The sequence below is a fragment of the Mustela nigripes genome, chromosome 2, assembly GCF_022355385.1.
Source record: "Mustela nigripes isolate SB6536 chromosome 2, MUSNIG.SB6536, whole genome shotgun sequence".
Taxonomy (NCBI): domain Eukaryota; kingdom Metazoa; phylum Chordata; class Mammalia; order Carnivora; family Mustelidae; genus Mustela; species Mustela nigripes.
The window spans coordinates 172,668,606-172,695,744 of record NC_081558.1 but is presented as its reverse complement, the minus strand read 5'-3'; the positions used below and the strand labels follow the sequence as shown (position 1 = coordinate 172,695,744).

General features: G+C 37.1%; 1 protein-coding gene across 1 annotated transcript in view; it reads right to left on the bottom strand.

Moving 5' to 3' along the window:
* The window catches only part of DCBLD2 (discoidin, CUB and LCCL domain containing 2), a 99,930-nt gene that overhangs the window by 20,307 nt on the left and 52,484 nt on the right, over positions 1–27,139 (bottom strand). Inside the window, exons 3-7 of the mRNA XM_059392103.1 lie at positions 25,145–25,282; positions 5,005–5,056; positions 2,264–2,336; positions 1,812–1,945; positions 131–171 (exon numbers count right to left, since the gene is read on the bottom strand). Of these exons, the coding sequence (XP_059248086.1) occupies positions 131–171; positions 1,812–1,945; positions 2,264–2,336; positions 5,005–5,056; positions 25,145–25,282 (438 nt within the window). The remainder of the gene's footprint in view (positions 1–130; positions 172–1,811; positions 1,946–2,263; positions 2,337–5,004; positions 5,057–25,144; positions 25,283–27,139) is intronic.

The window sequence follows — 27,139 nt, the reverse complement described above, 5'->3', positions numbered from 1 at the left end:
TGTTGTGTGAAGGTGCCAAAAAAAAACCCAGAACCTCAAAACCCCAGCAATTGGCATACTGCATGATCGTGTTTAAATTATATTTACTATTATACACATTATAATAAGTTACAAAGTCCGAGAGGCTTACCACTTGTCTTAAATGTAAAAAGACTTGTAGATAAGTGTCCCCTGAAAGAGAAAAGTTATTCTTGGTGACACTCACATACTGACTTCCCCATATTTGTCTTAGTAAAACTTTTTCTTTTCTTTTTGTTTTAAAATATAAAGAACTAAGGGTATTTTATGGCCATACATATGACAACTAATGCTGTTCTTAGCCAAAAAAAAAAAAAAAGTCTCATTTCAAAGCAGAACAAGTTCTGAAATCAACATAAACAATTTTCTCTGCAAGTTTGCCCATGTGCCCTCTACTTATCTTTCGTGAAAATACACTGATTCCTCAAACTTTTCTGCATCATTTGCTTTTGTTGCAAGTATGCTGTAATTCCCAGAGAATGAAGCTTAAGCTTCCTGGGGGTAAACAGAAAAAAAGCTGGCCACAAAGAGGAGAGTCTGCATTTGGTACAGGAAACAAATATAGCTAAGAACAAGTGACAGCGTGATAATGCAGCACCCCATGTGGATTTCAAAGGATTGGCAAGTAAATGCAGTGGGGGAGAATGGAGTCCTGGGACACATGACTAGTTTACCAAGGACTCTAAAGAACTTGAGGGGATAAAACCATCAGTGTATGCTCCCGCCTTCAGCACAACATTCAAAATGTTATTACAAGTGGATGCAACCTGTCCTTATTTTTTCCTTAGAGTATGAAAGAACTGACAAAAAAAATTATTTGTAAAGGCAGAAGAGGAGAAAGGAATGATAAGGTCTGCATAAAATCATCTAGAAGAAACCAAGAGAAGGAAAGGTTGCTAACTCTATACCAGGAATGGGCAAATGATAGCTCGCTCATGTATGGCCTGTTTTGTGTGGCCAGAAAGCGAAGAATGGTTTCTACATGTTTAAAGAGATTTAAATGAACCAAGAGAGGATAAGTGACAGGGACATTTGGCCCATAAAGCCTAATATATTTGCTAGCTGGTGCTTTATAGAAAAAGTTTGGTGACCCCCATTTTGTACTGTCATGGATATGGATCATGCTCTCATCTTCTGAATGAAAACTGGCCCAGAATCTCTGAAGAGAAGCTGGTTTCAATTAGACTTAGTATTGTCTACAGAACTGAGCCCATCTAATAAGCAAGATTTACCAAAACAGATTCCAAGTATCACATTTCTATTTAATGTTTCAACTTTTCCTGCTTTTGATGCCTAGTCTGTGTTTCAAAAAACAGATCACTGTGATGACCATAAAAATACACTCTTAAAATATCCTCTTTGGAGGAGAGGAGGATTCATAATATGACTACCTCTGACTTGTGTCAAAATTTAATTTATAGAGCATTTCAGTTATCCTCAATCTATCTAGGTCAAACAGGCTAGAAGAAACAGAGTAGTTATGCCTCCTAATCTTTGAAATGAAGTAAAAATTTGGCCACAGACTTTTAGACCCTTACTCTAGAATTTTCAAAATTCATAAAAGAACAAGTCATCCTTCTAAATGACTACCTTTGCGATGGAGAACATGCCAAGTTATGTGACCCTGCCTGTCCTCTTCAGTACACACGGACAACGAGCACACAAGAATGGGATGCTCACCACACAGATGTTTCATGAACACCATTAACAGTGACGTTGCTGAGGTCTAACTAGCTGGTATCCCACCCCTGCCCCACACCCTTCCGTATAGAACCAATAACGTAGATACTTACACCACAGACGTGACGTTGTTAGCCAAAGAACTCTCATAGTATGGGATACCTTTACTAATTACAACACTGATTTGGCCACCCAAAATGTTGGACACTACTCCTGCGTGTACACCAGCCATGCACAAGGGTGAGGACTTGAGAAAAGGAAAAACGAAAGATTAGTATTTAATTTTCTTTGATAATTTATAAACAAGACACTCAGGCTTCCTCAAGAAATGAGTCAACTGGGGCAGTTTTCTCAATAGACATAGGATTACTGATGTGGTAACATAGTACAGACTCGTAGCACAAGAAAAAAAATAAAATATCACATACAAAATACTAAAAAGAAGTAATTCCTAGAAAATAAACAAGATTAAAGATACATAGAGTAGGTACAGCAATCTATTTTGGAGTTAAAAAAAAGAAAGTTCTATCACAACTTGAACATTAAGTCTGTTGCTTAGACTTACATCTCTATATCCATGAGGGATTGTTCCAGATATCTCAGCAAAAGGAAGCAGACAACCAGCTGGGCAGTATTTACTGTGAAATAAAAACAAGTTAAAGGGTATAAAATAGTTCTGTACTTACTGGGGGGAGAGAACAACAACAACAAAAAATCACATAGTTCATTTTTCAGTTCATTCAAATACTATAATCTCGATACCCTGAGAAGCACCACTTCTAAAAAGCCCTTTCAGACTTTATTCCATCCATCTATATAAAACCTCTTCGGGGCGCCTGGGTGGCTCAGTGGGTTAAGCCTCTGCCTTCGGCTCAGGTCATGATCCCAGGGGCCTGGGATCGAGTCCCGCATAGGGCTCTCTGCTCAGCAGGGAGCCTGCTTCTCCTCATCTTTCTCTCTGTCTGTCTCTCTGCCTATTTGTGATCTCTCTCTCTGTCAAATAAATAAATAAAATCTAAAAAAAAAAAGTTTGAAAAAAAAAAAACCTCTTCGCCCACATATTTAAAATAATTGTGCCATATTCTACATACTGCTTTATTTTACTTCATAATGAAAACTTCACAATGAATGACAGACGTATTTTTACTATAAGACCTATTTATATTTAACAGCTACATGCTGTTCTATTTTGTGGATAAACCACGATTTATTTCACCAACCCTCTACTGATCAAATTTGACTTAAAAATGTTTGGCATCAGAGCGCCTGGGTGGCTCAGTGGGTTAAAGCCTCTGCCTTCGGCTCAGGTCATGATCCCAGGGTCCTGGGATCGAGCCCCACATCAGGTTCTCTGCTTAGCAGGAAGCATGCTTCCTCTTCTCTCTCTGCCTGCCTCTCTGCCTACTTGTGATCTCTCTCTGTCAAATAAATAAATAAAATCTTAAAAAAAAAAAAAAAGTTTGGCATTCATTCATTCATTCACTCATTTCTCCCACCCAGCCACTCAACACAGTTACCCAAATGTCTATTATGTTGTCTTTTGAGTGATGGGCTATGCTAGGTACTGGGTTTACAAAACATCAACCAAATAAACATGGCCCAGTCTTCCCTGGGTTTATACTCCTGAGGTTGGGGGAAGACATTAAACTAACACTTCTATGAGTAATTAATCAGATTATGATTCTGCTATGAATAAAAGGCACTCCATGAAATAGCTAGGAGAAAGCAAACGTAATCCAAGCAATACAAACATTCAGTAAATTTACTATGTGCCCGGCAGCCTTCTCAGTACCTCAGGAACCACACAAGAACCCCAATAGTAGTACTAGTATTATTCTCATTTTACAAATGAGGGAACTGAGAAACAGTGTGCCCAGCTCCCATAACTGGGAAGTGGCACATGGGCGCCAGAGTCGTTGCTCTTGCACAGGGCTCTGCACTGCCAAAGTCGGGAAATGGGGCTCTGAGGAAGTGAAGCCTCAGCAAAGGGAGGGAAATGCACCCGAATGGATGGAACAGTAGGCTCATAAGGAGAGGTGACCTGTTTGCTTCTTCAGCTGAGGACGACCGTGTGGGCAGAGTATAGTGAGCTCTGGAAAACTAAACGGTTTAGTTTAGGCTTTTCGTTTAAGGCTTCGTGCAGAGCCTTGTGGACTATGGGAATGAGTTGGGAATATATTCCTAATTAAATGAAGGATTTTAAAGCTTATACACATAATCTGAAAAAGATTATTCTGGCTCCTGAGAAGAGCTGGGAGGAACCCTGAGACCTTGGTGGGCTGGGGGTGTCGCAGTCCAGGCAAGAATAATCAGCAGCTTGCCTGTGGGTGCTACGGATGGAGTGGAGAGCAGGGGCTCTAAGACCCTGTGGTAGGCTGTGTGCGAGACACTGAGGCCAGCGTCTTCTCTGCTGACCGAGATCTTCCGTAAGTGCTGATGAACACACCCATCATGCAGACAGAGAACTTTCTTTGAAGACAAAATAAAGTCTGCTCTTTGGGAAGTGGTAGCAAGTTGGGGGCAGGTTAGTGAGACCGGTCTTAGAAGATGAGAATAAATAAATGTGCCAAGCAGAGAGGAGTAAATCAATTCCAGGCAAAAGTTCTGAGAGCTCAGAGCGGTGGAAAGAATCCGTAAGTACGTAAGATGAGACTGGAAAAATGGTCCAAGGGCTACCTGTGAAAGATCCTGAAACCCAGGCTAAGAAATCTGGATGGCATTTTGTCTTAGTAATAAGGAGCTCCCGAAGATTTTAAAGCAGGGGAATGATCAGGCATTTATTTTAGAATGAAACTTGGCAGCAACGTGAGCGGCAGAATAAAAGCCAGCAAAGTGGGAAATCAAATAGAAGGGCATCCCAGTCCAGACAAGAGACAAGGATATAAAGCAGGGAAACAGTAGTAGAAATGCTGCTTGGGCGAGGACACTGAAGAATTCTGCCACAGCCTAAATAATTTTCTTCTCTTTTTTGACGGAGAAAAAAAAGCTCCTCTAACTTCATTACAATTTTGCCAGATTTTTAAAAGCAACCAGTTCTACTTTTAAAGTATTATTAAAATACTTTACTTTCATACTATAATACTTTCATTATAGAAAAGATCCAAATGCTACAATTAAAGCAAAATTTAAACACGGTAACTCAATGGCTTTAAATAAGCTATAATTTATTGATATCTTAGAATAATTATTATATGTCACACCTGTGACACATATAGTAATGCACATTAATCATAAGTGTTTAAGAATAATGACGAAATGGATGAAGAGTAATATTTAAGGGGAAAAATATCACAAATATGGTCATACCTGAACTCAGGTTCCAAAAAACTGGATGCAGTGTCTAAGCAAGTAATTAGATCTAGAAAAACAAAAATAAAAAACGGATTCAGTAATACATAGGTTTACTCTTACTGAGCCACCAACTGTTTCCAAATCCCAAATGATATTGTTCTAAATTTTAAATCTCAACAGCTATCAAGGTAGGACTAGTAAGTTTTTACAAGTTTTTGTTAGTCATGATTTCTTTTTGGTTTTAAGTATCTTGATTTCTGGGGCTATGCCTCTCCAATACTGTTTGTTACCACACCTCCTCATAGAGTCCTCTGTGTTGTCTATATACATATACAGACACACATACACACACATACATAAGGTACACAGGTAAGTATAATGTATAGACTTAAAATAACTTCTACAAAATACAGCTGCTCCTGAAAAAAGAAAATTACTATATAACTAAAAAGTGATCCTCTGCTAATTACACACAACGGAAACAATGAAAAGAAAGATGAATTAATTTTGTTACTCTAAGGAACAGATACTGAAAATCTAGTCCATGGCCAGGACCAGCAGCACCAGTTCATCTTCTGCAAACTAACAGAAATTCAAATTCTTGAACACCATCCAGATTTACAGAGTCTCTGGCAGTGGAGACCCCAAAATCTGCTTTAACAAAAGCTCCAGATAAATCTTAAGCACACTGAAGTTGAAGAAACACTAATTTAAATAAGAAGGAACTTTAAAATTTAACATTTCTATCCAGAAATCAAATCTGAATAGGAGCTAACCTGTTTCTTTCATCAAGACTTAGTTTGTAGGCTGGGGAAAAGTGGCTCTTGGTTGTCAACATCATCCTTCTGCGCTAGGACAGAGGGCCAAGTCCTCAACACAGCCCACAGGTCTGGAAGTGGTGGCCTGGTCCTGTCTAAGTCTGGTTTTGTACCTGTGCTGGGTTCCTGCCATACTAGCCTTCTTTGGTTCCCCTGGCACATGCTACCCACTTTACCTGGCATGACCCTCTACTGTCCCTTCGCCTTGCTAGCTTAACTGGCACTTCCTTACAGATATTCCTCATCTTCACAGGTCAAACACCCTGAGACACAGTAGGCACCTATGGGTTTTTTTTTTTTTTTTGGTTGTTTTAATGAATAGTTGACTATTATGTGTTCTCAAAGTACCACGTGTTATGTAAGAACAATCCACTGATGCAGCTGGACAGTACTAAGCGACATCACTGCATGATGCCTGGTCTATGGTCACCTTTGTTTTGTCAGCAGCAATCACAGCATATGGCATAACAGCAGGCTTTCAATCAACATTTATTGAATAAAGGAAAGAATAAAAGTTTGTGACTGTTGGCATGTTTGGCTAAGCCCAGTCATGGACTAATTTGTATGAAGGTAAACCTAGAAGGCCCTAATAAGGCGATCACAAAGGTAAGTGATTTCACATATAAATGCTTGGCTGAACAAGTGTGCTGAGGATGACAATACACTGAAATAACACCCACAGGCATCCTGGCATGCTGACAGCATGCAAATAATCATTACATTTCTTTTTCCTTCTTTGGTCAGAAAGAGAAAGAGAACGCAGAAGCACGTAAGGCAGCAGGCAGAGAAGCAGGCTCCTTGCTGAGCAGGGAACCCAATGTGGGGTTCGATCCTAAGACCCTGAGATCATGGCCTGAGCTGAAGGCAGATACTCAACCAACTGAGTCACCCAAGTGACCTGAATAATTTAATAAATAATATAATTAATTAAATTAATGGCTACCACAGCAAGCACAGATAGCTGATTATTTTATAATTCTGAAGAAATTATGTGATTATCACCCAAATGAAATGTGTCTAGGAAAAACTACAGCACAATTGTTACACCAATAAGAAAGTGATATTTGAGAGCAATTACATGGATTAATACACCACGGGCACTTGAATGATGATCAAATCTGTGTTTTAGGAGTTTAGAAAAATACATGCCTGGATAGGGGTTCATGACTACCTGACTGAGTGACCAAGAAAAGTAGACTGAATTACCTATACCCTGGTTATTCCTGGCAATCTTCACCCTGCATCAGTTAGAACTGATTTTCTATTTTCCTGCTGTACCAACAGGATTTCTAGCTTCTAAGATTAAAAGTTGAATGTCCAAAAAAAAAAAAAAAAAAAAAAGTTGAATGTCTAAAAGTAATAGCCTGGGATGCAAAGGTACCTACCTGTGTGGTCCAGCGTGGCATTCAAAACCACAAGAAGACTGCCAGTTGGCCTCAGTACTTTCAGGCCATGTGCCAGTACGCTGGCCAGCTACAGATATACTTGATCAGACCAGTGCTTTATTCTAAGTACATGCAGTGCTAAAACTCCAGATTATGCTATGCAAATGTATGCAACTCACTTGACTTCACTTTCAAATTCCACAGGCCCTCAAAAGAGGTCCCTAGGAGAAAAATAGGACTTCAAAATGGACAGCTATGAGGAGAGCCAAGAACACTAAAGGCAGAAAAAGAGAATCACGATTACGAATACCAAGCTTTATAACTCCACAGAGGCAAAGAAAACTTCAAGCCAGCAATTAAGATGTTTTAAAATGTGTCTTTTCTGAAAGCTTTTCCCAAGTAAACAGCCTTCCAGAAAACCACTATTACTACAAGACTCCCGGCTAATAACACAGCATAGGCAAAATGAATACAGATCAAAAGAAACCATCTGCCTCACAGCCTTCTGATAGCAATGTATAAGAAGTTGTAATGAATGGAACAGAAGTGAGAGTCCAGAAATAAACTCTAGATTTAAAGTCAACTGATTTTGATAAGGATGCCGAAACAATTCAGTGGGGAGGAAGAATGGTCTCTTTAACAAATGATGCTGGGACACGAGGATATCCACATGCAGAAGAATGAAACTGCACCCCTACCTCAAGATCCCATACAAAAATTAAAGGGGATCTAAATTTAAGAGCCAAACTATATCTCTTAGAAGAAACTGTAGGTAAAAATTTGACCTTGAATTAAGCAATGTTTTCTTAGCTATGATACCAAAAAATAAGTAGCCACACAAAAATACATAAATTGAATTTCATCAAAATTAAAAACTTTCATGCTTCAAAGAATCCTATCATAAAAGGGAAAGGTAATCCACACAATGGGAGAAAACACTTGCAAGTTGTATAACCTGATAAGGATCTAGAATCCAGAATAAAGAATTATTCCAACTTGATTTTAAAAAGACAACTCAATTTAAAAATGAGCAAAGGATCTGGATAGACTACTCCAAAGGAGACATACAGATGGCCAATAAGCACATGAAAAGATACTCAACATAACTATCAGGGAAATGCAAATCAAAGTCACAATGAGAAACATGTTATACCCACTGGGATGTCTAGAATCAAAAGGACAGATAGTAATAAGTGTTGACAAGAATGCGGAGAAAATGGAACCTGCATGTACTTCTTGAGAGATTTTTAAATGGTGTAGCTGCTTTAGAAAAACGGTTTAGCAGTTCCTTTAAAAAGGGTAAAGACAGAGATACCATACGGCCTAGCAATTCCACTACTAGAATATACCCCCCAAAATGAAAATATATGCCCATCAAACACTTGTACATGAATGCTTATCAACTAATGAATGGATCAATCTGGTATATCTGTACAACAGAATATTACTCTGCCACAAAAAAGAGTGCAGTACTCATATGTGCTACAACATGGCCTCTGAAAACATGCTGAGTGAAATAAGCCAGCCACCAAAGCCCCCACATTATGACTCCATTTATATGAAATATCAAAAATAGGTAAATCTATAGAGAAAAAAGTAGAGAAAAAAGTAGGACTAGAGAGGGAGAGGGTTAAGGGGTAGGGAATGGGGTGACCACTAGTGACTGTGGAGCTTCTTCTGGGGTGAAGAAAATGTTCTAAAATTGACTATGGTGATGACTGCACAATTGTAAATATACTGAAAATCAATGAACTATGTATTTTGAGTAGGTGAAATGTATGGTATAATAAAAGCTTTAAAAGTGAAGAAAAAGAAGGATCATAAAAGTAGTCACAATTTTTCTTTATATAGAGCACAAGTGCATTGAGGGATGAAATAAAGCCTAGAAAAAGAGCCAGGACTGACAGTTTGCTTGTTTATTCATTCATTCATTTATTCACTCAACAAATATTTAGTAAGTATGTATTATGACCAGGTGTTGTTATAGGCAGTAGAGTTAAAGAATCTCTGCACATAGAAAAGGCATCCTGTGTGGGGGATAAGAGAAAGTAGTATGAATAAGAAACAGACACTATCTTAACAAGTGATAAATACATTAGAAAAAAATAAGGAAACAAAGGCAGGTAGGAAAAGTTAAGGGGTTGCGATTTTAAGGAACACAGGACAGATCTTACTGAGAAGGTGGCAGGTAAATAAAACTAAACAGGTGAGGGAGTGAGCTACAGGTGTGGGAATAACAAAGGATAGGCAGAGGGAATCACAAAGGCCCTGAGGAAGAAGCACACTTAGCCTGTTTGTAGCCAGAGCGAACAAGAGAAAGAAGATTAAGAACTGAAGTCAGAGAGGAGTGAGAAGCCATCTCCTATAAGGCCCCGGAGGTAAGGACACTGAGCAAAGTGAGAAGAGACCTTCATTTTTACAGGATCATACTCACCACCAGGTTGAGAGCAGGCTGAAGGAGAGAAAGGACAGAAAGAAAGGTCAGCGAAAAAATCTCTGGTCATAACTGAGGTAGAGGCAGATAACTTGAATGAGAGTGGCAGTGAGAGGTGTTGAGATGTAGTCAGAAGCTGATACATAAAGACTCTGAGAAGTGGCTAATGAATATAAAGTTTGAGGGAGTCAACAACAGCTATAAGGTTTCTGGCCTAAGCAAATTGAAAGATGGAACTTCTTTCTACAGAAAGTGCTTAGGCAGTGATTTCAAAAATTAGCAATGATAAAGCACCATTGTCAACCCAGCTGTCATGCTGGATACACTGTAAGATGTCCTGTAATGCCAGAAAATCAGTGGTATGTTCAAAGTGAAAGGCAGTATATGTATTGAGCTCTTCTCAACTAAGAGCTTCTGCATGGGACTTAAAAAATCTTTTAATCAAATATACTATATTTATATATATATTATGTAATATAAATATAAAAATATATTATATATATTTATATCATAAAATAATAAAAACATAAAATATAGAAAAAATAATTATACATTTATAATTATATATTTAATATATATTATAATTATAATAAAAATATAATTATAAATCATAAAATAAAATAAAATATATTAAAAATAAAAATATTTTATATAATAAAATATATAAAATAATAGAAATATTACATATAATATAAATATATTTAAATATACAATATTATATTATATAATATACTATATAATTATGATTATATTATAATCAAAAATATTTTAATCAAATATATAAAAAGAGATAATACATAAATTATAAAATATATTAAATATAAATTTAAAATACATAAAATTATAAAATACATTTAAAAAGAATAAATACATAAATGTATTTACTGCTACAGAAAATATTAAAGACTGTATACTTCATTGAGGAGCTCTGGGCCATAGAGAGTGGCAGCAGTAGGATGCAGAAGGCACTCAGGGTTCTGCTGAAGCTGACTGGTATCTATTCTTCCTCTTGTGCAGCCTGAAGGAGAACTGGCATCCATCATGTAGATTCTACACTAGTCTCCGCAGTACAGTCTACCCCAAAGTGAGTGTAATCGTAGTCCCTCTAGGAGGCTCCCTAATATCTGCTGCCTTCCTTAACCCTAGAGGGCTTTCTAGAGGAGGTAGGCCTCAGGTGGGGTTGCGGAGGCAAAATAATGTAATTGTGATGAAGAATATGAGAAAATACAGAAAAAAAGGCAGGTCAACAATCAATAACAGGATGAAAGATTTCAACATTTTCTTAACAAAAACACCAACATTAGATATTCTAAGACAGCTCCCAATTTAGTAATATTACTATCAGCCATAATTGATGTCCTAAAACAATTTTTTTTTAAATTTAAGTACAATTAAACATTTTTCTAATACCTAATAACTGCATAGGCTGGGAAACTTTATAATTGTCCCATGAAATATTTATTTAAACATTACATCTAATGTTAACCCCTCATAACATCACAGAAATGTGATATTTTATAAGATCACAAATCAATTAAAAATAACATATTGGTTACTATATCAGAAATATTTTTGATTGACAGCACTATTTCTGAGACAGCAGAATTATGAAATAGATTTAGATCTTCCCCCAATTAATATCCTGTTTTGTGTTCCTGAATGAACTGAAAAAACTCTCAGCAGTGTTAGCACTGACTACATAAACTGCTGGGTATAATTTTTGTACAGTTGAAGCCATTCTTAAAGGAAGGAAGCCTGAGTGCCCATGTTTATTCTAATTCAAGAAAACAAAGTACTACAGTAAGTTACCATATTTATTTACCCCAAAGAAGAAAACAAATGAAGACAATGCATATTCTTCTTTATTTGCTCTAATATTCTTTAAATAACAAATTTCCCAGAGCCTGAAGGAATATGAAGTCATGCCTCCTAATTTACACTTTGCCAGCAACCTTGCAAATTATAGATGCTACTTTGTTCAAGGGCTACAGGGTGGAGGACAAGACTCATTGTGTTGCTCCAGCCAATATTACCATGTGACCCTGGGCATAATCCCTTGTTTCCATAATAGGAGCCTGGTATTAATGTACCATCTGCCATTTAGTGAAAGAAATTTACATATGTAGTAGAACATAATTTACTGTGATTCGGAGTTAAATAACATTTTACTCAGTGGCAGATACTATAGGAGGCATTTTATACCTTCTCTCCTTTTACATACTGAGAGTGGAGATTAAATCTTACGTTTCTCTTAGAAATATTACAATGTCATCTATGGAAGCTGAATCTATAGTAGGAGCTCAGGTGAAAATAGCCATGCTTTCTTATGGATGATGCAGGCATGACTCGGTGCCTAGTAAGTAATGTAGTCAGGCCATAAGGTACACATGGTGAATCAAACCCTCTTCATACCTAAGTTCCCGCATGTGTGCATTAAAAAACAAATACAAGAATATTAAAAGTCATAGGACATTAGAATCTAAGATTTTATATAAAATATATGTGACATTAGGAATATTATAAGATTATAAAATATTAAAATTCCTGTGACCTACAGTATTTAGGGTGCTAATGAACACATCGGTAAGAGCAGCAGTGAAAGAATATGTCACCGGATAATGTAAGACACCACAGAAACACAAACTCAGTCCCCTCACAGAATTCCTAATTCACTAAAAAAATGAAACACAAAACACTAAAATCATTAAGGCCCTTCAGATTACCTGCACTTGCAATAAATTTTTTTAATATTTTATTTATTTATTTATGTATTTATTTGTCAGAGAGAGAGAGAGCACACAAGCAGGCAGAGTGGCAGGCAGAGGCAGAGAGAGAAGCATGCTCCCTGCCAAGCAAGGAGCCCAAAGTGGGACTCGATCCCAGGACAATGGGATCATGACATAAGCTGAAGGCAGCTTAACCGACTGAGCCACCCAGGTGTCCCTGTAATAAATTCTATCCCATAAACTGAATAGCCTCTTTGGGTTAATACTCTCTTAACAGACTGTTTTAAAGTGCTCTTTCTCTGCAAAATTGTCAACACTTAATTGGTCAGCACAAACTGACACCAAAAAACACATTTTTCTTATTTGTATTACATACACAAAGTATTAATTTGTGTGTAAATAAAAACAAATCTAAAAATGTGCATATAAACTGAGACTTCATTAATAAAATCTTAAGAGTTCAAGAGTTTTTAAATGTCGGCTACCACAACAAAAATCAGGAACACAATAAAAATGCTAAAAATAGAAACCTAGCTAAATGTACTCAGAATTCAAAGATTCCCATAAAATTACTGTATAATTAAGGTAGCAAGCAATCTTAAATAACTCATGCTCTATTTTTTTTTTTAAAGATTTTATTTATTTGAGAGAGAGACAGGGAGAGAGAGCATGAGTGAGGAGAAGGGCAGAGAGAGAAGCAGACTCCCCGTGGAGCTGGGAGCCCGATGCCGGACTCGATCCCGGGACTCCGAGATCATGACCTGAGCCGAAGGTAGTTGTCCAACCAACTGAGCCACCCAGGCGTCCCTCATGCTCTATTTTTAAAACCAAAAGCATTTCATGAAAAAACCCAACAAAATAAAACCAAAAACAAAACAATCAGTTATAGAAATCTGGACTCTATTAGAAAGTAGTTCTATATTCTACCCTGTTTCATTTACAAGTTGATTTAATCTAATAAGATGGAAAAAATGTAAGTATTTGCCAAAAAAATGTGGTTAAAGAAGGTAGCAATCAGAAAACTTTTAAACTATTGTTGTTAATGCTAAAAATAACCTAACAGTTTAGCAATTTTGGACATTGCTGCTATGAACATTGTGGTGCAGATGCCCCCCCCCCCCTTTTTTTTACTACATCTGTATCTTTAGGTTAAATACCCAGTAGTGCAATTGTTGGGTTATAGGGTACTTCTACTTTTAATGTCCTGAGGAACCTCCATACGGTTTTCCAGAGTGGCTGCACCAGTTTGCATTCCAACCAACAGCATAGGATATCTCTGCATCCTCACCAACATCTGTTGCTTCCTAAGTTGTTAATTTTAGCCACTCTGACTGGTGTAAGGTGGTATCTCATTGTGGCTTTGATTTGTATTTCCCTAATGGCTAGTGATGTTGAACATTTTTTATGTGTCTCTTGGCCATCTGTATGTCTTCTTTGCAGAAATGTCTGTACATGTCTTCTGCCCATTTCTTGACTGGATTATTAGTTTTTTGGGGGTGTTGAGTTTGAGAAGTTCTTTACAGATCTTGGATACCAGCTCTTTATCTGTAACATCATATGCAAATATCTTCTCCCTTCCGTGGGTTGCCTCTTAGTTTTGCTGTTTCCTTTCTACATCAAAAACTAATGATGTACTATATGCTGTCTAACTGAACATAATAAATCATAATAATAATAATAATAATAAACCTAACATATAACAATAATCCCGTCAAAAGGGAATATTTCCCAGGCTCAGCTGTTTGTAAGGCATAAGCAGATGACTCTCAGATTCTAAAGGGTCAGGAGGCAATGAATAAAGTGTTGGTAAATTCCAGTTAGAAAATTCATTAGTATATACCTTGGCTCATTTTATTTCACATGAAATTTTAAACTATTTACTATTTTTTCCTACTAAAAACGCACAAACCTACAAAAGTATGACCACTACAAAATTCTGGACTGGTAAAATCTGAAATAAAGAGGTTTAACATTACTTTTTAAGAATGATGTCATGTTCTACAAAAGAAGTACTGATTATCACTTCCTAGCTGCATGTGTAACTAAGACATATACATCTACTCCCATCAATTTATGGTACATAACAGAGGCTGCCTTAAAGGACTTGAAGCTTTCAATGCAAATATAGATAGGTCTTCTGAGCTTATTGTTCTAAAATTAAAATAACTTAAACATTATTGCCCAGAGTCATGCCACAAATGTGTTTTCCCTAGAAACTGGCTAATGTTAAACAGATTCAAAACCAAGTATTTGGATCACTCACCTATAAAATTTATTTTTCAAGTCCAGTGGTAAATGTTTTTAATTTTACATTTTAGAATGAAAATGTCAGTCTCCTTTATTATTAACTAGATAAAAAGATCTGACTTATGGACTCTGGACCTCTGAATAACTGGTTTTGCTTGTCTCAGTAAGACCAGCAATACCTTGGGAATTTCTCTCAATAGACCTTCTCACGAGTGGTTGCTAATATGAGGTCTAGGACGTCTCTAGGGTCTACATATTTTTTCAATTTTTAAATAAAAGTTCCAATTTCAAGAAAGGATGCTTTCTTGTCAAATGCTTTTTCTGCATATATTGAAAGGATCATGTGGTTCCTGTTCTTTCTTTTATGTAGTCTGTCACACTGATTGATTTGCACATGTTGAACGACACTTATGGCCTAGGAATAAATCCCACTTAGTCATGGTAATTTTTTTAATGTACTGTTGGATCCTATTAGCTAGTATCTTGGTGAGAATTTTGCAACCATGTTCATCAGTGATATTGGTCTGTTATTCTCCTTTTTGGTGGGATCTTTGGTTTTAGGATCAAGGTAATACTTACTGGCCTCATATAAAGAGTTTGAAAGGGGCGCCTGGGTGGCTCAGTGGGTTGAGCCTCTGCCTTCTGCTCAGGTCATGATCCCAGAGTCCTGGGATCGAGCCCCACATCGGGCTCTCTGCTCAGCAGGGAGCCTGCCTCCCCCTCCCTCTCTGTCTACTTGTGATCTCTGTCTGTCAAATAAATAAATTAAAAAAAAAAAAAAGAGTTTGGAAGTTTTTCTTTCATTTCTATTTTTTAAATTTATTTTTAATTTATTTTCAGCATAAAAGTATTCATTATTTTTGCACCACTCCCAGTGCTCTATGCAATTTGTGCCCTCTATAATACCCACCACCTGGCTCCCCCAACCTCCCACCCCCGCCGCTTCAAAACCCTCAGATTGGTTTTCATTTCTATTTTTTTAAAACAGCTTGAGAAGAATAGATATCAATTCTTCAAACGTTTGAGAAGAATTACTCTGGGAAGCCCCCTGGCCCTGGACTCTTGTTTATTGGGAGGTTTCTGATTATTGCCTCAATTTCTTTGCTGGTTACAGATCTGTTAAGTTTTCTTATTTCTTCCTGTTTCAGTTTTGGTAGTTGTTACGTTTTTAGGAATGCATCCATTCCTTCCAGCTAGCCTAATTTGTTGGCATAGTCGCCCATATGTTCTAATAATGGTTTGTATTTCCTCAGTATTGGTTGTGCTCTCTCCTCTTTCATTCATGATTTTATTCATTTGGGCCCTTTCCTTTTGTTTTTGATAAAACTGGCTAGCAGTTTATCCATCGTATTAATTCTTTCAAAGAACGAGCTCCTAGTTTCATTGATTTTTCTACTATTCTCTTGATTTGTATATCATTGATTTCTGCTCTAATCTTTATTAATTCTCTTCTCAAGCTAAGCTTAGGCTTTATTTACTATTCCTTCTCCAGCTCTCTTGTTTCTTGAGAAAGGCTTGCTACAGAGGTTCCTCTTAGGACCATCTTTGGTGCATCTCAAAGGGTTTGAACAGTTGTGTTTTCATTTTCATTTGTTTCCATAGGTTTTTTCATTCTTCTTTAATTTCCTGGTTGACCCATTCATTCTTAATAGGATACCTTTAACCTCCATATGTTTGAGATCTTGCCAAATTTCCTCTTGTGATTAAGTTCAAATTTCGAAGCACTGTGGTCTGAAAATAGCAGGGAGTGATCCCAATCTTTTGGTACCTTTTGACCCCTGACTTGTGACCTATTCTGGAGAATGTCCCATGTGCACTTCAGAAGAGTGTGTATTCTGTTGCTTTAGGATGGGATGTTCTGAATATTTTGAAGTCCATCTGGTCCAGTGTGTCATTCAAAGCCCTTGTTCCCTTGTTGTGATCTGCTTCAATGATCTGTCTATTGCATAAGTGGGGTGTTAAAGTCCCCTACTATGATTATCAATATGTTTATTTTATTTTATTATTAACTGGTTTATCTAATAGGCTGCTCCCTGGTTAGGGACATACATATTTAAAATTGTTAGATCTTCTTGTTGGATAGACTGTTTAATTACCATATAGTGTACTTGCTTATCTCTTTTGGTTTAAAATCTAATTTGTGTGATATATGCATTGCTTCCCCAGCTTTCTTTTGATGTTCATTAGCATGATAAATGGTTTTCCACCTCCTCATTTTCTTTTCTTTTTTTTTTTTTTTAAGAATTTATTTATTTATTTGACAGAGAGAGAGATCACAAATAGGCAGAGAGACAGACAGAGAGAGAGATGAGGATAAGCAGGCTCCCTGCTGAGCTGAGAGCCCTATGCGGGACTCCATCCCAGGCCCCTGGGATCATGACCTGAGCCGAAGGTAGAGGCTTAACCCACTGAGCCACCCAGGCGCCCCGCCCACCCCCTCATTTTCAATCTGGAGGTGTCTTTGGGTCTAAAATGAGTCTCTTGCAGACAGCTTATCAAAAGGTCTTGCTTTTTTATCCAATTTGATATCCTGTGTCTTTTGATTGGGGCATTTAGCCCATTTACATTCAGAATAACTGCTGAAAGACATGAACTTAGTGCCACCATATTACCTGTAAAGCCTCTGTTTCTGTACATTGTCCTTGCTCCTTTCTGGTCTATGTTAATTTCTGGGCTCTCTCCTCGCTTAAAAGATCTCCTTTAATATTTCTTGCAGGGCTGGTTTACTGATCACAAATTCTTTTAGCTTCCATTTGTCCTGGAAGATTTTTTTAATCTCCATTATTTGGAATGACAGACTTGAAGGATAAAGTATTCTTGGCTGCCTGCGTTTCTCATTTAGCTTCCTAAATATATCATGCTTGTCCTTTTGGCCTACCAGGTCTCTAAGGATAAGTCTGCTGCCAATCTAATGTTTCTACCCTTCTAGGTCATGGACCACTTGTTCCAAGCTTTTTTCAGTATTTTCTCTTTGTCTCTGAGATTTGAAAGCTTCACTACTCTATGTTGGGTTGTTGACCTATTTTTACTGATTTTGAGGGGGGTTTCTGTTTTTTCTGGACTTAAATGCCTATTTCCATCCCCAGACTAGGAAGTTCTCTGCTAAAATTTGCTCCAATATACCTTTTGTCTCCCTATCTCTGCCTTTCCTCTTCTGGGATCCCAAATATTCTAATATTGTTTCACTTTATGGTATTACTTGTCTCTTGAATTCTCCCCTCATGATCCCGTAGTTGTTTATCTTTTTTTTTCTCAGCTTCCTTATTCTCCATCACTTTGTCTTCTATATCATTAATTCTCTTTCTGTCTCATTTATCCTAGCAATTATAGACTCCCATTTTTTATTGTACCTCATGAATAGCCTTTTTGATTTGACTTGATTGGATTTCAGTTCTTTTATTTCTCCAGAAGGAGATTCTCTAGTGTCTTCTATGATTTTTTTCAAGCCCAGCTAGTATCTTTATATTCATTTTACTAAACTCCAGTTCTGGCATCTTACTTACATCCATATTGATCAGGTCCCTCTTGTTCTCTTTTTTGAGATGAGTTTTTCCATCTTGTCATTCTTGTAGAAAGTGGTCGCTTTTCTATTTGTAGGATTACAGCAATTCTTTTCTTAGATCCGAGGTTGGGTTTACAGTGTTCTCAATGATTTGACAGCTATCTAGCTGAATTCCCAGGACCAGACAAAACTAAGATCTCCTACTCCCTTTTAAAAAAATTTATTTATTTGAGAGAGAGAGAGAGAAAGACAGCAGAGCAAGGAAGAGAGAACATGAGCAGAGTGGGGGGGAGGCTGAAGCAGGCTCCCCACTGAGCAGGGAGTCTGATGTGGGGCTCAGTACTAGGACCCTGGGATCTGAGCCAAAGACAGATGCTTAACCAACTGAGCCACCCAGGCACCCCTTTTTTGATGAAAACTCTTCACAGTATAGGGATAGAAGAAACACACCTCAATATTACAAAAGCCATACATGAAAAGCCCACAGTGAATATCATTCTCAATGGGAAAAAACTGAGAGCTTTCCCCCTAAGGTTAGGAACATGGCAGCGATGTCCACTATCACCACCACTGTTCAACAATGTACTAGAAATCCTAGCCTCAGCAATCAGACAACAACAAGAAATAAAAAGCATCCAAATTGGCAAAGAAGTCAAACTCCCACTCTTTGCATATTACATGATATTCTATGTGGATATCCAAAAGACGCCACCCCCAAATTACTGGAACTCATATAGGAATTCAGCAAAGTGGCATGATATAAAATCAATGCACAGAAATCAGTTGCATTTCTGAATACTAATAATGAGACAGAAGAAAGAGAAATTAAGAGTTGATCCCAGGGGCACCTGGGTGGCTCAGTGGGTTGAAGCTTCTGCTTTTGGCTCAGGTCATGATCCCAGGGTCCTGGGATTGAGCCCCGCATCGGGCTTTCTGCTCAGCAGGGAGCCTGCTTCCTCCTCTCTCTCTGCCTGCCTCTCTGTATACTTGTGATCTCTGTCAAATGAATAAATAAAATCTTTAAAAAAAAAAAAAGAGTTGATCCCATTTATAGTTATAATTATACCAAAAACCATAAAATACCCAGCAATAAACCTAACCAAAGAGTAAAAGGATCTGTATTCAGCAAACTATAAAACTCATAAAAAAATTGAGGAAGACACAAAGAAACAGAAAAACATTTCCTGCTCATGGAATGGAAGAACAAATGTTGCTAAAATGTCTATGCTACCTACAGCAATCTATACACTCAATGCAATCCCTATCAAAACATCAACTTTTTTCACAGAGCTGGAAAAAATAATCCTAAAATTTGTATAGAACCAGAAAAGACCCCAAATAGCCAAAGTAATGTTGAGAAAGAAAACCAAAGCTGGTGGCATCACGATTCCAAACTTTAAGCTCTATTACAAAGCTGTCATCATCAAGATAGTATGGTACTGGCACAAAAACACACATTAGAGCAATGGAACAGAATAGAGAGCCCAGAAATAGACCCTCAACTCTATGGTCAACTAATCTTCGACAAAGCAGGAAAGAATGTCCAATGGAAAAAAGACAGTCTCTTCAACAAATGGTGTTGGGAAAATTGGACAGCCACATGCAGAAGAATGAAACCAGACTACTTTCTGACACCATATAGAAAAATAGACCCAAAATAGATGAAAGACCTAAATATGAGACAAGAATTCACCAAAATCCTAGAGGACAAGGCAGAAATCTCTGAATTTAGCCACAGCAACTTCTTGTCAGACAAAAGCAAAACTGAACTATTGGGACTTCATCAAGATAAAAAGGTTCTGCACAGCAAGGGAAACAGTAGACAAAACCAAAAGACAACTGACAGAATGGGAGATACCTACCTGCAAATGTCTTACCAGATAAAGGGCTAGTATCCAAAATCCATAAAGAACTTATCAAAGTCAACACTCAGAAAATAATCTAATCAAGAATGGGCAGAAGATATGAAGACATTTCTCCAATGAAGACATACAGATGGTCAACAGACACATGATAAAATACTCAACATCACAGACACATGATAAAATGCTCAATGTTGTTTGGCATCAGGGAAATGCAAATCAAAACCACAATGAGATATCACCTCACATCAGTCATAATGGCTAAAATTAACAAGTCAGGAAATGACAGATGATGGCAAGGACATGGAGAAAGGGGAACCCTCTTACACTTTCGGTGGAAGTGCAAGCTGGTGCAACCACTCTGGAAAACAGCATGGAGGTTCCTCAGAAAGTTGAAAATACAGCTACCCTACAACCCAGCAATTGCACTATGAGGTACCCACTCCAAAGATACAAGTGTAGTGATCTAAAGGGGCACCTGCACAACAATGTTTATAGCAGAAATGTCCACAGAAGTCAAACTATGGAAAGTGCTCAAAAGTCCATTAACAGATGAATGGATAAAAATGATGTGGTATATATGTAAAATGGAATACTACTTAGCCATCAAAAAAAGAAATCTTGCCATCTGCAACAATGTGGATGGAACTAGAGGGTATTATACTAAGCGAAATAAGTCAATCAGATGATCTGACAAACTATATGATCTGACTCACTTGTTGAATCTAAGAAACGAAATAGCGGACCACAGGGGAAGGGAGGGGAAAAATAAAACCAAATGAAATCAGAAAGGGAGACAAACTGTAAGAGACTCTCAATCATAGAAAATAAACTGAGGGGAGGCGGGAAAGAGATGGGGTTACTGGGTGATGGGCATTAAGGAGGGCATGTGATATAATGAGCACTGGGTATTATAAAAGACTAATGACTCACTGACATCTACCTCTGAAACTAATAATACAGTGTATGTTAATAGAATTTAAAATTTAAAAAATTAAAAGATAAATAAATCTTTAAAAAAATTTCAATTTCAGAAAGTCTAGCTGGAATTTGATATAATTATACCAACTCAGAGTAAAAATACCAATCCTCTAATAATTACTGCATGTGTTAATAATAGTTGTTTTGTATTTCTTTGGGTAAACAGAAAAAGTTCCTTTCACTGGCAGATATAATCTTTCAAAACTGAGATTTACAGGTAAAAATTAAGAGATAACTGGTAATGGAAAAGACTGGACAGTACTGCTCAAAGATCATTAAAACTAAATGAGAGGAATAAAACCATGAAAGTTATGAAAACTGACACAAAAGTAAAGAGGACACAAGTAAAGTGTCCTAGACACAACGGGGGTATTCAAGGAGTTCTGATTCATACAAGAAGGCTTCTTTGTGTCCAAAGCCTCCTACTACAACTGAAAATCATGTAGGAAGAATCTTAGTATTTTGAAATGTTTTCTTGTAGCAGATAGGTCTGTTTCTCAAGTCTTTAGAAAGGATTAGAATCTGGCTTAATTCTAGAGTTACATTTATAATAAGACCTCTTAATTCAATCATTTCTGACCCAGAGTCCTCCAATAGCCTCTTCACTGGACTCCCTACTATTATTCCTGTCTTCAACCCACTTTTCACAGACCAGAAAAGATGGAAAGAATAAACAAAAACAAGTCCAATCATATCACTACTCAGCTCTAACAGCTTCCGTAACTCTTAGGAATAAGCTCCAACCCTGACATTTTCTACAAGGCCCTGAATAACATGAACTACTCACCAAACAGTCAATTCCACTTTAGATGTGCCAGCTTCCTTTCTTGCTCCTCCAAAGCTTCTTCCCACCACAGGGTCTTTGCATCTGTTATTCTCTTCCCTAGAATAGTTTCCTTTTCCTTCTTGTCCATCTAGAACCTCCCAATTAATCCTTGAGTTCCCTGCTTAAAAGTGACTTCCTGTAAAAGTTATTAGGCTCTTTATAATCTCCCACTCCTCTCAACCTTCTGGCCTATTGTTGGAAGTTTCCCTTCATCATACTTCTTGCCGTAACTGGAACTGAGCTTCTATCATGTGTTTAATGCTTTTTCCCAACCCTGTACTGTAAGCTCCATGAAGGAATAACTGTCTCTTATTTATACTGCTGCTTTCCCAGTGCTAGGCATATTGCAGGAAATACGGCACTGAAGGAAATATAATTTTGCCATGTGTTCTTGCATAAAGGCATGAAGATTAGTCTACCTCACACAAAATCATGACTCTATTAACAATACATAGCATAACATTATCAAGTGTTTGTGAGAGTTTAACAAACAAAGAAGCTGTGTAGCAAAAATTTTCACAATCTTTTCATTCCAAAATACTCTAAATTTCTAACTAGGTTGCTAAGCTGGGGACACATAGTGATGTTCCTTGAAAGTATTCATAGAATTCAGTGTGGCAGCAAAGTTTCCTGGATGGAAACACACTGGCTCTCAAACCAAAGTCAATCAGCATTCAAATGAATGAGTCATTAAAAGAAATTGTGTCTGAAAGGCCACCCAAGAAGAAATGGTAAGAAATTCACCCAGGGTTCTCTTGGATTTAGACAATTGACTTTTTTTTTTTTTTTTTAAAGATTTTATTTATTTATTTGACAGACAGAGATCACAAGTAGGCAGAGAGAGAAGGGGAAAACAGGCTCCCCACTGAGCAGAGAGCCTGATGCTGGGCTTGATCCCAGGACCCTGAGATCATGACCTGAGCCAAAAGCAGACGCTTAACCCACTGAGCCACCCAGGCACCCAGTCAATTCACTTATAACTTCAAATAAAACAAATGCTTTCTAGAGGAAGCAAGTATACACAGAAACCTAAGTAAAAACTCAGGAAATAGGTGTGAAATGAGGAATTCCCATGATTATGCCTTTACTATAAAAAAGTTCCAGACTGGGTGCCCGGGTAGCTCAGCAGGTTAAAGCCTCTGCCTTAGGCTCGGGTCATGATCAATGGTCCTGGGATCCAGCCCCACATAGGGCTCTCTGCTCTGTGGGGAGCCTGCTTCCTCTTCTCTCTCTGCCTGCCTCTCTGCCTACTTGTGATCTCTGTCTGTCAAATAAATAAATAAAATCTTAAAAAAAAAAAAAGTTCCAGATTATGGTAGATATTTCAAAGAACTTTGGTATCTAAGATTCATGTAAAATAGTGATATAACCACTTGAAATCTGGCAGACATATGTTAAGTCTACAACATACTGATTCTGTTACCTGAGATCGCTGTCAAATCTTAAACTTTAATATAGGACATTCAGTTTTCTGTGGAACAAAAAAGCTCCATAATTTAAATATACAATATAAATTTTTTTTTTTTTTTAATGAAGGGATATTTACTTTCAACAATGTTAGCAAGGGGCACCTGGGTGGCTCAGCTGGTTGAGCAGCCAACTCTTAATTTTGGCTCAGGTTGTGGTCTCGGGGTTCTGGGATCCAGCTCCATGTTGGGCTCCACACTAAGCAGGGAGTCTGCCTAAGGATTCTCTCCCTCTCCCCTTTCCTGTACTTGTGTGAGCACGCGTGCATGTGCACACTCTAAAATAAATAAATAAATCTTAAAAAAAAAAAAAGGAACCTTCAACTCAATATTTAATGAAGAGAGAAAAGGGAAAATATGAAAAAAAAATGAACAATTTAAACTGATAGTGAGAGGAGGCAACTCAAGGAGCTTTAGAAGCAAATGAATTGTATATTTTCTATCCTCTCACCTATGAACTCAAGACTTCCAAGAAATAAACCTGAAAGGATGGGAAGCTACCATCATCTCACTCAGTGTTTTCTATTTTACTTTCCTGATAGTGGGGAATGAATATGTGTTTGTGGTAGGTGGTAGTGAAAAGAGGAAACTAACATTTGTTTCATGCCTACTGTGTCATGGGCTTACAGACACTACACACATATTAGAGTTAGTCCTTGTAATCAATCCACAGAGGTTACAGAAGTGAGATGACTGGCCAGCAATCACCTGGTGAACATGTGACAGAAGCAGGGGTGTTCCTCCTACAACACCTTGCTGTCTTACTTGCCCTGGTTCTGTCGGAAACGTTTTCATTCAGTGTGATGTTTCCAGTTTCTTCCTTTCCATTATTCCATCCAAATAAGTCTTCTTGCTCATTCTCTCAGAGCAATTTTATTAGCTTTCCCACTTTGTTCCATAGCTCAGAAATTAGGAAAAAGTAAACCTTTCTTCCCACAGAACAGCTGCTCCTCTATCACATTCTAAATAAACTGCTAATGATACCTATCGTGTTTATCTCAAACCCACCAGAGCTGAAAAGGAACAGCTTGTACTGCTCTCAGTCATTCTCAGTGCACAGTGTTCTCACACGTAGAAGGTTCTCAATTTTCTCATTTATATAATATAAAGTAACAGCTTTTTAAAAATTTTAAGTTGTCAGCTTAGTTAAATCATTGTTCAGTATCAAAATAATCATCTATTTTCTGATTTAAATGACTGCTTTGTCTGACATATCCTTGCATTAGGAGCACTTCCTAAAACTTTCCTACCACAGTGCTCTTAATAGCAGAGGAAACAAATCCATGCCACAGTAGCCAAAATTCATGAGAGATTTTATTCAAGTCTCACATTTTATTTTAGAAATTCAAGTAAATTTTGCATTCTGTTCCATTCAATAGTCTTGCTTTTAATTTCCCTTCTTGACACTATCAACAGTAACAATCTAGCCAGTATCTCAGGTTTATTTTGCAGCATCTCAGACAGCATTCCCAAGCATACTTCTGGTGGAGTCAGAATCTATTCTTTTGAGAAGAATGGTAATGTGGTCTTTAACATAGTGCTATGAAATGGTAAGCTGTGGATAATGAAACTATATTTATATGACACATTTCAATAACTGACAGATTTTTAAAACATTATTGTCATTTGTGTTCCAATCTTATAAAAGTGAAAAATTAGTATTTCCTCTACTGTGGAAAGTGTATGAAACTTATATAATTATTAGTATATGGAATTTATAAAAATTTAATATACTTCTAATTTTTAGAATTCTGAAACTAAACTAATTTTATTCATAAAGTTTATATATGTGTTATTAACTGCTTAGTCTTTATTCTAATCTCGAATAACAAGTACTAGAAGAAACACTTCATTTTTATTTTTACAAATTGTAAAATGTGGAAGTTGTGATATAAAGTTGAAAATTACCTTGTTTCTCTATAACTGAGTATGAGGCCAAAAATCCTCGTCCAGAAACATGAATCCCACTCATGAACAGCACTGTAATTTCATTGCTTTTTGATTCAATTGAATGATTCATCTGCAACCCCAGACCACAGTATTTGCCTAGGAATGAAGAAAAAAAGATATTTGGTATAACTCTCATAAAGTCAGTAATATTTACAATGAAGGTAAGAAAATCAGAAAAATATACCAAACTGGACATTAAATAGAAAATGATGACTAGAATGTTTAATGATTAAAAATCACATTACTCTGAAGAAAAAACAGCCAAGCAATAACTGTACATAATTCAAAGGGAAAAAAATGGTATAGGCATCAGTGATCTTACAAGGTTCAATTTCTTGTGAAAGACATTTCTTGTACACTCTTAGAATAGTGAGGAATTAAAAAAAATTTATCTTAAAGCATTTCATGTATGCAGGTGCATGCATGAAAATTAAATAAGCAAATGTATAGGTAATCAGTAATTTTCTAACATACTCCCCACTAGGTGCCCCTAGATTCCTGGGCTTAGGGTACCCCTTAAACCTTTTTCAGACTCCCCTCAATTCTTCTTCCAGGGATGACTGAACTTTAAGTCAATGCATTTAGGTAATCATGCACAGTCCTACAACTTTAACTATGCTTTGACAATTCACATACACCTCTACCCAAAACTTTTTTCTTGAACTTTAGGTGTATATATATCCAACTGCCAGCTTTTTTCCTTTATGTTTAACAGACATATAAAAAGCATATCCTCAATATAGATTAATAAAAGGGAAAAAGAATAAAATTAGAGCAAGATTTCCACCAATAACTAACAAAAATGCATTTTAAAAAAATATTTTATTTATTTATTTGACAGACAGAGATCACAAGTACACAGAGAGGCAGGCAGAGAGAGAAGAGGAAGCAGGCTCCCTGCAAAGCAGAGAGCCTGATGTGGGGCTCAATCCCAGGACCCTGGGATCATGATCTGAGCTGAAGGCCGAGGCTTTAACCCTCTGAGCCACCTAGGCACCCCCCAAAATTTTAATTTTTCTTAAGGCATTCTCTTAAGTGCCTGGTAACCTAACAAATTCTGAATAAAGAATAACATTCCAAAAATGTTTTTGGTTGTGGCAACACCATTCTAGAATAAGAATAATGTGTCCTTCCAAAAACACCATTTTCAAGGACTATGTATGTTTTTGTGAATAAAATATCCTAAGCAATCAAGGAAAGCCCAACAGAACTGGTACGGGAGTTTAACAATGTCACAGGATCAATATAAAAAACCAATTATATTTCCACATACTTGTCACAAATACTCTGAAATGAAATTTTTAAAACTTCTAACAGCATCAAAAATATTAGACTATTTGGGACAAATTTTTAAAGAAGAAATTCAAGGGATGCTGGGGTGGCTCAGTCAGTTAAGTATCTGACTCTTCATCAAGGTCATCTCAGGGCTGTGGCATCAAGCCCCCTCCCTATTGGGCTCTGCCACATGGTGGAGCCTGATTAAAATTCTTTCTCTCTGCCCCAATCCCCAGGCTCATGGCACGTTAAAAAAAAAAACAAAAAAAACCTCAAAACCAGTACACCACAAAACAGAAACCACTGCTGAGAAAAATTAAAGGAAAACTAAATAAAATGGGAAACAGACCAACTTCATGAAGTGAAAGACTCAATACTGTTAAGATGTCAGTTCTCCCTACATTGATCTATTGATTCAATGTAATCCCTACCAAAATCCTAGTTTTTTTTTCTTTTTAGAAATTAACAAGTTGAGGCTAAAATGTATATGGAAATGCAAAGACAGAGAACAGCCAGAACTGTGTAGTGAAAAAGACAGTTGAAAAACTACTATAACCTGACTTTAAACTTATTATAAAACCACAGTAATCAAGACAGTGTACACTGTAACAGCAAATCTAGATCTGTATCTAAATCTTTATTTATGTTTATGTCTACACCTGTATCTCCACATATTTC